General features: G+C 34.9%; 1 protein-coding gene across 3 annotated transcripts in view; it reads left to right on the top strand.

Annotated features, from left to right (window-relative positions):
• LOC149802488 (vacuolar fusion protein CCZ1 homolog) overlaps positions 1-7164 on the top strand; it is an 88950-nt gene extending 81786 nt beyond the window's left edge. For all 3 annotated transcript variants that reach the window (XM_089951726.1, XM_089951725.1, XM_089951724.1), the window contains one exon: positions 2-7164. In XM_089951726.1, coding sequence (XP_089807852.1) covers positions 2-57 — 56 coding nt within the window. In that variant the 3' untranslated portion in view covers positions 58-7164. The remainder of the gene's footprint in view (position 1) is intronic.
• Positions 7165-12998: the final 5834 nt, after the last annotated feature.

Raw genomic sequence — 12998 nt, 5'->3', positions numbered from 1 at the left:
GAGGAAGTGAAAAATTTATGTAACACGAATTTCAGCAACATCTTCTTCCTGGAATGAGATAGTGAGTGTTCGGTTTTCCAGGTTAAATGGAGTGCACAAACTGTAGACTTAGCCTGGAAATGAGACCTATATTCAGTAGTTCCAGCTAGAGACAAACATCTAATATACACTGTATATTTTATGTTTTGTTACATTTTGTCATCTACGGGTAAAGCTGTGACAGTGTTCAACAAGTGCTGTATGATATTTAAATGTTTTGACAGTTGTACCTAGATTATGGAGTAAAATCACAGTGGGAGGAGTCAATTACAGATGTCCTCATCATATTTACAACCAAAGCCTGAAGACCCTATACTCGGGATAGAACACACACTGCTGCCATATTAGTTTTGTCCATTTGTATCAAATTACTGTTTTGTGAGATACCAGTATTTATAAATTTGAAGGAAAAAAAAATTGAATAAAGATGGATGATTTAACAATTATAATTACTGCACTAGAAATTTGATTATCAAAATTTTGATTGTCTACATTTTCAGTTCATATGAATCAGCAACAAGCATTTTTGATACACTAATGGACTTTAAGAATGCAACAATTTAACATTGGGATTGTTGTCATGTTTGTATCGAAAAAGAAAAAAATGTATCACACATTAAGAAAATATACTTGTCTCTCTAAACCTAATTACATCTACATGGAAGGTGCTGGTTTGCAGATGTCCTCATCATATTTACAACCAAAGTCTGAAGACCCTGTACTTAGTCATGGATCGAACACACATTGCTCCCATAATAGTACTGTCCATTTGTATCTGTGATTGACTACTATGGTTGGACCAATATACCACTGGAGTATTAGGATATTCCTAATTGCTTCACATGGCAAAATGGAGATCAGTCTTAAACACATGTTGCATTTTAAATCAATCAGTATAATTACAGATATAATTATCTGAACTCCACATTATCCATACTATTCTTTTTAAGTTTAGAAAGTCAATACTGAATGCCATTGCAGTCTATTGTTGTAATTCTATAGTTTGGGCCCATCACTACTGACTGGGTTATGTACCGAACTTGGGGTTCATAACTATGGCTGGGTTAATTGCACCAAACAGAGTTATATACAAAATGTGGGATCCATAACTACTGGCTGGGTATATACAGAACTTGTGTTTCATAACTATGGCTGGGTTATATACAGAACTTGTGGTTCATAACTACTGGCTGGGTTATCTACAGAACTTGTGGTTCATAAATATGGCCTGGTTATATACAGAACTTGTAGTTCATAAATATGGTTGGGTTATGTACAGAACTTGTGGTTCATAACTACTGGCTGGGTTATCTACAGAACTTGTGGTTCATAAATATGGCCTGGTTATATATAGAACTTGTGGTTGATAAATATGGCTGGGTTATATACAGAACTTGTGGTCCATGACTACTGGCTGGGTTATATACAGAACTTGTGGTCCATGACTACTGGCTGGGTTATATACAGAACTTGTGGTTCATAACTACTGGTTGGGTTATCTACAGAACTTGTGGTTCATAACTATGGCTGGGTTATATACAGAACTTGTGGTCCATGACTACTGGCTGGGTTATATACAGAACTTGTGGTCCATGACTACTGGCTGCGTTATATACAGAACTTGTGGTTCTTAAATATGGCTGGGTTATATACAGAACTTGTGGTCCATGACTACTGGCTGGGTTATATACAGAACTTGTGGTTCATAACTACTGGCTGGGTTATGTACAGAACTTGTGGTTCATAACTACTGGCTGGGTTATATACAGAACTTAGGGTTCATAACTATGGCTGGGTTATGTACAGAACTTGTGGTTCATAACTACTGGCTGGGTTATGTACAGAACTTGGGGTTCATAAATATGGCTGGGTTATATACAGAACTTGTCGTCCATGACTATTGGCTGGGTTGTATACAGAACTTGTGGTTCACAACTACTGCCTGTTCATAATTACTGGTTGGGTTATGTACAGAACTTGGGGTTCATAAATAATGGCAGGGTATATACAGAACTGAGGCACAGTGAGATTGATGGAAAATGAATACATGTATGTATATGGGATTGGATGAAATAATCACAATGCTAGTCAAAACTACCAGTAGTATTGCATACTGATATAGTGAGATAGAAACCATCATCATGATGACACATGTATATGTGTTACGATTAATAAATGTATGTGTTATGATTAATAAATGTATGTGGTATTATTAATACATGTATATGTGTGCATTAAGATTAATGCATGCATATGTGTGCATTATGATTAATACATGCATATGTGTGCATTATGATTAATACATGTATATGTGTGCATTATGATTGATACATGTATATGTGTGCATTATGATTAATGCATGTATATGTGTGCATTATGATTAATACATGTATGTGTTATGATTAATAAATGTATGTGGTATGATTAATGCATGCATATGTGTGCATTATGATTAATACATGTATATGTGTGCATTATGATTAATACATGCATATGTGTGCATTATGATTAATACATGTATATGTGTGCATTATGATTAATACATGTATATGTGTGCATTATGATTAATACATGTATATGTGTGCATTATGATTAATACATGTATATGTGTGCATTATGATTAATACATGTATATGTGTGCATTATGATTAATACATGTATATGCTTGTGTTATGATTAATGCATGTATATGTCTGTTATGATTAATAAATTGTTTACATGTTATGATTAATACATGTATGTGTTATGTTTAATACATGCATATGTGTGCATTATGATTAATGCATGTATATGTCTGTTATGATTAATAAATTGCATGTGTGTTATGATTACTACATGTATACATGTGTTGTGATTAATTAATATATGTTTGTGTTATAAACAATAAGCCTGTTGAAACGGCTGACCTCATATACTGAACTGCAGTAAAACAAGAATTATTAAAAACTTGGTCAATATGTCTGTGTTTGTATTCATTACACAATACTTGTATCTTCATTTATTTGGATTTTAATAATTAAAAATGTTAAATTAAATATTAAACAGATCATTGTTGTTTACCATAAGTGTTTTTATTAAGGGTAAAAGGACTCGATATATCGATGTTTCGATACTTTTGATGTACTGATACATATTGATACCGGTTCGAGTCAAAGATTCAGCCAATGTGGGCATGTGAGAAAGCTTGCCAGTAGCTTCTCGTGGGTCGGTGGTTCTTTCCGGGGTTTTCCGGGTTCTTCCTCCACCATTAATACTGGCCGCCATGTATAGCCTATCGTGCTGAAAAATGGCGTTAAACCCCACAACAACAACAACAACAACATATTGATACAATATGTGGAGAATCGTTGCAAAACGTTACTTACAATATGAAAGTTATTTTAATCTTCAGCTTTTGTAAATATTAATTGTTTGCCTTGTTTTTCAATTGATATAGCTGTTGCAGTCACAGAAACTCATTTAAAAATGATAAAGACTATTGACAACACTAGCTTCTTATTACAAATGAGCACAAAGTGTTCTTAATCTTGCTCCCCGCTCCGCTAATTTGGTGCTATTTATCTTATCCCAACAGCATGTTTGGCTTAAAGGAGACATTCCAGATGTGTTCCACATGATTAATGAAATACTTTGCTCATCATTTAATAGCCACATTTATGCAAAGTTGGTTTTGTTGACTTGTATCTTGTTGATATTGGTCAAATTTGAAAGCTGTGTCATGCAGGGAAATATTTTACAATGAATTATCATCGGTGATTATTGTTTGTTCTGGTCTTGGCTAAACAATAATCACCAATCAGATCTTAATGTAGAATTATTCCCAGTGTGACAAACAGGAAGGGTCGGCAGAGCAACAGAGAAACTTAGCTCATTCATTGGTCTGTAAAGTGCTTGAACAGAGACACTGCCAGGATGCACACACAAAATTTGAATGAAGTTGGACATTTGGAGAGCAGTGATGTGCGAGAACACCTTCAGATTAGTCAAAGTCACACTTATGAAAATGTACTTGAAACAGTATACAAATTTCATTTAACCCTTGCTTGTGACATTTTTCATGCCAGCTTATATATCATAGAATATTCATGTCAGGTGAACAACTATTTACACATCTGGGTTCTACACCTTGACAGGAATTTCTGCTAAACTAAATTTGACTGAACATTGTGCCGTAGAATAAGGATTATGTCATTGTTTATACCTTGCATCAAGGAAATTTTACAAACGTGTGTTTAAAAGACGGGCTACCTAGGAAACACAAAATGGCTGATTCACAGTATGGTTCGACTTCCATTGATAATTTCATTCAGCACGTTTGGGCTGTTGATAGTTACGATGACAATAATTTTTTTAAGTTTTGAAGAATATTAGCTTATACCAGTGAGTGATTTTGAGACCAGAAAGGATGTTAAATACAAGTCAGATGTAAATACTGGATGGACAAAAATAGCCTGCCTGTCAATCCACCTTTTAGCAGTATTTCCAAATTAAAGGTAGAAAAGGCAGACTCCTAAGCCTAAATAAAATACAGCCAATTTAAATGTAGAATGCAATTTTCATTTCTTTTCTCAAACAATTTAGACCTGTGGGATCATGGGGTACAAAACTATATATCCTTGTCAGGGTAAAGATAAACTGAATAAAAATGAAAAAAATAAAATTAAGAAGTAAAGATATTTATTTCATCAAAATAATTTGGTCTCTACAAGCAGACTATGACATGGATGGACCTAAATAAATACATCATTATGGAACAGATAGGAAATTTGGCATCAGTAAAGCACTGATTCAAGAAAGTGAAACTTTGGTAGAGCTTATATTAGTGAAAAGTCATATTTTGAAGCAGAAGTATACCAAAGATAATAACTGTGAGCTCCAAAATATTATATATAACTACAACACGAAAAAACCCAGTTTCCCAATATATTCATGTTAATTAAGCTAGGTATGTATATGCCCTTTCAGACAGAAGACTTAAAGCAGAGCTCTCGGCACAAAACTATTCATACACGTACAAGGAACAGATTATACTATGAAGCAATCAGTAGATTGATGCTTATACAATTGGAGGTACATTTCTCGATTTTGATTTTAGTAGAGCTCTAACAGAATGGAGCAGGAAGAAAGACATTAAAGTGTTAGGAAAATGATGATATATGGCCATTCCTCCTTCTCGTTTTCTTGGTGACAAGGGAGTTCTTCCAATTAGGTAAAATCCTGTCAGCATATCGGGACATTTGGATTGTCTCTTTTAATGCTGGGTTATTTAATCAGTGATGGAATGTTCCAACAAGATAAATTAAATTAGCAAAGGACCAGCAAGTGATCATATTTCAAAATATATGAGTTTGTTATAGAATAGGAGTTGATGTCATCAATAGTTTTCCTTCTTCATTAACAAAAAACAAGTACCTGTGATTGCGGTAGCTTTGTGGCATCTGCATATGTACAATATGCTGGAAGTTAGTAGTCATCCCCAGACCCAGACAGGGACATGTTCTGGATGAGATTTTCTTTTGCACTAGGAAATTGCATTATTTCATGTTTTGAATATAACGTCACAATATTTTCCAAGTTAAAGTGAGAGCTGGAATTGGCAATAACATGTTTTTAAATTGTTCATGCATTTCAAAACATAAGGTATGGTGGATAAAGCAAGCTCTGCATCTGATCGAATGGAGCAGACTTAAATGACATAATGTGTCTAATAAAAATCGCTAACAACAGGTAGTTATTTTGAAAGTAATTTTGTCGTTGTGTCATGGATAAGAAGGGCATATCAGTAGATGATAAGTATATGTCTGTCTGTAATATGCATACTGGAAATACAAGCAGTATATCAACATATTAAAGGGCACCACCTATCACTAACCCTCTGAAGATGGACAACCATTATATGTATATCAATAATGTATCACATAATATGCTGTGTATCATGAATCATATTGATGCACAGCTCAGACGTATCATTTCACCTTGAGTGTTTACTACTAAAGTATTGGTTCCATTTTTGTGCAAACCTGTACAAGATACATTGGTATTAATATTTTGTATTTTGCTTCACAAAATCTGTATTTGATACAATAGAAGGTTTTATTTCATTTATATTTGTATTTTTTATAAGCCAGATCTAATTCCCAAGTGATATTTCTACCACTGCACATGGGAAGATAAGCCCATGGCTTGTAATGGTAGCACCCATTTTGTTTTCCCAGTTGACAAACTTTTGATCATTTGACAAATTTGATTTTTATTTAGTGTTGAGTAAAGACATACAACTCCTTGTAAATACCTGACTTTAATTGCTTTGATGGTATAGGCAGGATCTACTTTGTTTTTTATTTGACAGCCATTGATCAATCATTGAAATTTTATAATCGAAATTTTAGTGAAATTTGCTTGAAAATTTGTATTGCCTGAATGCAAATCATAACTATGGCCTCTGAGTCATGGCAAGGAAATGTGTAATTTTGCAACTTGTATCCCTTTCTAAATGTGACTATTCAACCAACTAAAGATATTTGTATTAATAATGTATCTTGTATATAGTGTGTTATGTACCATATGTATACCATAGGTTGCATGAAGGTGAAGGTCACAGCAAGGGAATATGTTACTGTTACTTAGATCTTTGCGCAGAGATTGACTTTGAGACCTCCTGAGATATTTTCACAAAACTTTAACCCGTTATATATGAAGTTATATATGAAGAGTAAACTCTGTCACATACAGTTGTGTCTCTCACCTACAGCAAGGGCTAGATCAGAGCAAGGGCAATGTTTGCCTTTATATATCTTGATTTTATATACTGGGTCATACCAAAAGGTCAAAGTCTCAACAAGAGATATTGCTTAGTAAATGACCCGTTTTCTTATCAAGGCTGACACTTTACAACTGGAACATATTTTTTGATGAAACGTTACCCACGTCGACACCTTGTCATAAGGATCAAAGACCCTAGTTCAGGGGTCAAGGTTATTAGTATGGAAAAGGTTATGTGACAGGTTCATTGTGTGCTGTTTGTTGTACTCATGTTGCCATTTATATCAGACTGTAATAGATAAAGATAATTAAGCTACATTTATCTATTTCTTGACTTGGGAAATAAATACTTGGATGTCTTCATTATCAGTCACTAGTCATTATTGTCACCCAACTCAGTGTCATGTTAGGTCTTTTAGTATGCATCTGATTTCTGATTTCTTTCTTGATTCATATCTGTGTTTGCTGTGTCAGACATGCTATTCATACACAATAATTTAAGCCAGTGGATGAACAGGGATTGGCCACTCATTTAAACCAATGGATGAACAGGGAATGGCCACTCATTTAAACCAATGGATGAACAGCGATTGGCCACTCATTTAAACCAATGGATGAACAGTGAATGGCCACTCATTTAAACCAATGGATGAACAGTGATTGGCCACTCATTTAAACCAATGGATGAACAGTGATTGGCCACTCATTTAAACCAATGGATGAACAGTGATTGGTCACACATTTAAACCAATGGATGAACAGTGAATGGCCATTCATTTAAACCAATGGATGAACAGTGATTGGCCACTCATTTAAACCAATGGATGAACAGTGAATGGCCATTCATTTAAACCAATGAATGAACAGGGAATGGTCACTCATTTAAACCAATGGATGAACAGGGATTGGCCACTCATTTAAACCAATGGGTGAACAGGGAATGGCCACTCATTTAAACCAATGGATGAACAGCGATTGGCCACTCATTTAAACCAATGGATGAACAGTGAATGGCCACTCATTTAAACCAATGGATGAACAGTGATTGGCCACTCATTTAAACCAATGGATGAACAGTGATTGGCCACTCATTTAAACCAATGGATGAACAGTGATTGGTCACACATTTAAACCAATGGATGAACAGTGAATGGCCATTCATTTAAACCAATGGATGAACAGTGATTGGCCACTCATTTAAACCAATGGATGAACAGTGAATGGCCATTCATTTAAACCAATGAATGAACAGGGAATGGTCACTCATTTAAACCAATGGATGAACAGGGATTGGCCACTCATTTAAACCAATGGGTGAACAGGGAATGGCCACTCATTTAAACCAATGGAAGAACAGTGAATGGCCACTCATTTAAACCAATGGATGAATAGTGAATGGCCACTCATTTAAACCAATGGATGAGCAGGGAATGGTCACTCATTTAAACCAATGGATGAACAGGGATTGGCCATTCATTTAAACCAATGGATGAACAGTGAATGGCCACTCATTTGAACCAAAGGAAGAACAGTGAATGGCCACTCATTTAAATCAATGGATGAACAGGGAAGATCACTCATTTAAACCAATGAATGAACAGGGAATGGCCACTCATTTAAACCAACGAATGAACAGGAAATGGACACTCATTTAAACCAATGAATGAACAGGGAATGGCCACTCATTTAAACCAATGAATGAACAGGGAATGGCCACTCATTTAAACCAATGAATGAACAGGGAATGGCCACTCATTTAAACCAATGAATGAACAGGGAATGGTCACTCATTTAAAACAATGAATGAACAGGGAATGGCCACTCATTTAAATCAATGGATATACTTGAGCAAAAAATGACAAGACAGTCGAACCAAATGATGCACTAAAGCAGGATATGGCCACTCATTTTAATCAGTAGATTTCAGCAGGGAATGTTTTTGACAGGTTAATCAATAAATACACTTAAACAAGTTTGCCAATATTGTTGATACTGTTTGCCAATATTGTTGTTACTGTTTGCCATTACTGTTTGCCATTACTGTTTGCCAATATTGTTGTTAGTGTTTGCCAATATTGTTGATACTGTTTGCCAATATTGTTGTTACTATTTGCCATTAATCATGTTTCTTTGTGATTGAGTTCTGCTTCCCATTTTCAACACACTTTGCAGTTTGGCTGCTATATGTGTGTATGTGTGACTTTGATTTTAAATGTAGCTTTAAAAAATATTCAGTCATATCTCTGCAGTGTGGCAGTTTATAGTGATGTCTAGCACTGGGGCATCATGCCACAGACATGTAGCATGATGTCTCACCCAGTCACATTAACCTGACACCAGGCCAACCAGTCCTAATACTAACCTCTTAATGCTGAGCACCAAGCAAGGCAGCTGTTAGTACCATTTTTTTTAGTCTTTGGTATGACATGGCCAGCAATAAAACCTACGACTTCCCGCATCCAAGGCGGATGCTATAACCACTAGGCCACTGGACTGGTATATAAAAGGCCAAGATTATTATTGATTTGGCGGGTCAGAAACATCAAATGTCAACTTTTTACTGACAGCCAAATCAAACTGATTTCAGTGAAGCTTGGTCATTTTAAGATGCAGAGGTCTAGGTAACCATGACCCTTATCAAGACAGCTGGCAGGTGTATTATCTACCATTGATGGTACTCATGTTTTTTTATATAACTAGCATATTTTCTGGCGAATGATCATTTAGAAACAGAATCCTTAAAGAAATAATTTGTAATTAGTGTCATGTATTATGAAGCAAGATCAGTCAACATCAGCATTACTGTATGAGAGAATACTATGATAAATGTGTGTTGAGTACCAAAAAGGAATGAATTTTTTTGTTGGGATGTCTGTAAGTACATCTGTCTGTTACCAATTTTGTTTCTGCACAATGCCTTTAGTTGTCACCATTTGCAGTTACCAAACTTACTGGATGGTTTGCACTTTGGTTAATGAAGGCCCATATTGATTTGGGGTAAAAAGTTAAAAGTTGAAATCACTGTGACAAAAATGAAAAATATGGTTTCCACATAGTAAGCTAGGGCATCAAGTCAACTATATTTTCCAATTTTGCCTTAATTTTAGGGCAGCTATATATTTTCCAATTTTAACTATAATTTTAGTGCCAGTCCTATAATTTCCAATTTTACCTATAATTTGAGGGAAGTACTATATTTTCCAATTTTAGCTGTGCTTTTAAGGCAGTCTTAAAGTTTACAATTTTGCCTATACTTTTAGGGCAGTCCTATAGTTCCAAATTTTATCTATAATTTCAGGTCAGTCATATATTTTCCACTTTTACCTATAATTTTAGGGCAGTCCTATCTTTACCTATATTTTCTAGTAATTCTTATATTTTTCTAATTTTCAATGATTTGTGTAAGCAGCAAATGTGAAAATAAAAAGAGAAGTATATGGGAAGTATATTATAACCATTTGTGCCTGTTGTGGAAATAAAAAGAGAAGTACATGGGAAGTATATTATAACCATTTGTGCCTGTTATGAAAATAAAAAGAGAAGTACATGGGAAGTATATTATAACCATTTGTACCTGTTGTGGAGGTTAATAATTCCGTTTAATTTGTGTGCACTTTTCTTGTTTTTCTTTAAGGTGTAAAACCATGCCTTGCCCAACCAGTTTACAGCCTTTCTTGTTCAATATTTGATAAGATTAAAAACTCAAAATACTTTGATAAAACTACTGCTAAATTTAAATACCCAATACCCAACAGCATAAGCTGTCTGTATAAACAAAATAATGTCAGTACAAATTATATTTAGAGCTTATAAAAACATGCCCTTGGGCATCATTTAAAGATGGAAATATTTTAGAGCATTGTGAATATTATATCCTTTCCACAAAGTTCTTTGCATCCCTTACCTATAACAGATTTATAACTTCATTTGAAGCATTTTAACTAAGGAGTGATATACTGATAATATGGCAGTGATTTTTACAGCAAAATACACATAAACTTGCAAGGTGACCTGTTTTTCAGGTATTTATACATATTGAAAGGAAGCAAACCTTTTAAAAATAGGTCAAAGATGTCAGGGGATCAAACCAAATTGAACTATAACTGATTTTCAGAAACAATTACAACACATATCATGCACTATGTACCATCTCCATGACTGAAATAAAGTGCGACTATAGTTGACATAAACAAATTCAACAAAGAAAAAATATTCATACAAACTGTGCAAGTCCAGCAAACCTATAAGGTAACTCAGAGGACCAATGACTAAGGGTACATTTTAAGGAGTTGTAAGGGCTGACCAATAAGCTCAAAGAGCACGACCATCAAGAGAAGAGTACGACTTTTTGTTTTGACTAAACATTACCAGCAGATGATGTCTTGCATGCTGAAGTAATTGCAGCTCCAATGTGTGCATCTTCCAACATTATGCAAAGTGTGCATTCTTCCAACAAGCTGCAAAGTGTACATCATCCAACATTATGCAATGTGTGCATCATCCAACATTATGCAAAGTGTGCATCTTCCAATACATTATGCAGTGTTCATCTTCCAGCATTATGCCAACTGTGCATCTTTCCACATTATGCAAAGTGTACATCATCCAACATTATGCAAAGTGTGTATACATTATGCAAGGTGTGTGTCATCCAACATTATTTAAATGTGCATCTAACAACAGTATGCAAAGTGTGTATCTTCCATCAGTATATAAAGTGTGCATCATCCAACATTATGCAAAGTGTGCATCTTTCAACAAGCTGCAGAGTGTGCATCTTCCAACAGTATGCAAAGTGTTTATCTTCCAATACGTTATACAAAGCATGCACCTTCCAACAAGATGCAAAGTGTGCATCATCCAACATTATGTAAAGTGTGCTTCATTGAGCAAGCTGCAAGTGTGCATCTTCCAACAAGCTGCAGAATGTGAATCTTCCAACATTATACAAAGTGTGCATCATCCAATGCATTATACAAAGTGTGCATCATCCAATGCATTATTCAAAGTGTGCATCATCCAATGCATTATGTAAAGTGCATCTTCCAACACTATGTAAAGTTTACATCATCCAACATTATGCAATGTGTGCATCATCTAACATTATGCAAAGTGTGCATCGTCCAACATTATATAAAGTGTGCATCATCCAACATTATGCAACGTGTTCATCTTCCAACAAGCTGCAAAGTGTGCATCTTCCAACATTATGTAAAGTGTGCATCATCCAACATTATGCAAAGTGTGCATCATCCAACATCATGCAGTGTGCATCATCCAACATTATATAAAGTGTGCATCATCCAACATTATGCAAAGTGTGCATCATCCAACATTATGCAAAGTTTGCATCATTCAGTATTATTTTCGCAGCCAGTGATGGTGTTGCAGACACTTTCAAAACAATGTTTGTATGCCCTCTAGATGAATTTTTCAGTGTCAGTAGAACAAATTCATGTCTTCTATCAGCTGACTTAGGAACAACTTTTTGGTTTGTGTTAGAATTCATATAATTACTTGTAATTACATTATGACAAGACAACCAAGCACACTTGAAAAAGGAGATGGATCATTTGATCAGTTATTAGTCCCCATCATATGATGAAGTCTTGTGAAAGCATTTTTTTCGCCTTTGCAGGTTGGAAATAATTTGCTGATGCTAATGGTAAATCCTTGCATGATGATTCTGTATCTGTTGAATTTGTGATCATATTAGAGGTGATGTACCCAATGTCAATCAATAAATGTTTAGAGAAGTGCCCATGCTTAGAATGATACTAAATCTAAATGGAAAGGTGTTGTTGACATATATATATATATATATATATATATATATATATATATATATATATATATATATATATATCAGTATTCAAACCATGCACAATGCTTTAAAAAAAATCCATACATATGTTTTGGAAACAGAAGAAGTAGCTTTTAGACTTAAGGAGTTGTTGTTGTTATAGAGTTTAAGGCCATTTTTCAGCACAAGATAGGCTATACATGGCGGCCAGTATACATGGCGGAGGAAGAACCCAGGAAAACCCCGGAACCCGGGAAAGCCCCAGAAAAAACCACCGATCCTCGGCAAGCTTTCTCCCATAACCACATTGTCCGAGTCCAAGACTCGAACCTACATAGACAGAGGTTAGACTTGAGAAAGGAAGTAAGAAAGAGGATTACAAGGGTATGCAACT

Source organism: Sinohyriopsis cumingii, chromosome 3 (genome assembly GCF_028554795.1).
Source record: "Sinohyriopsis cumingii isolate HCF-2022 chromosome 3, ASM2855479v2, whole genome shotgun sequence".
Taxonomy (NCBI): domain Eukaryota; kingdom Metazoa; phylum Mollusca; class Bivalvia; order Unionida; family Unionidae; genus Sinohyriopsis; species Sinohyriopsis cumingii.
The sequence above is the reverse complement of the archived record's forward strand: the minus strand, read 5'-3'. Positions and strand labels throughout refer to the sequence as shown.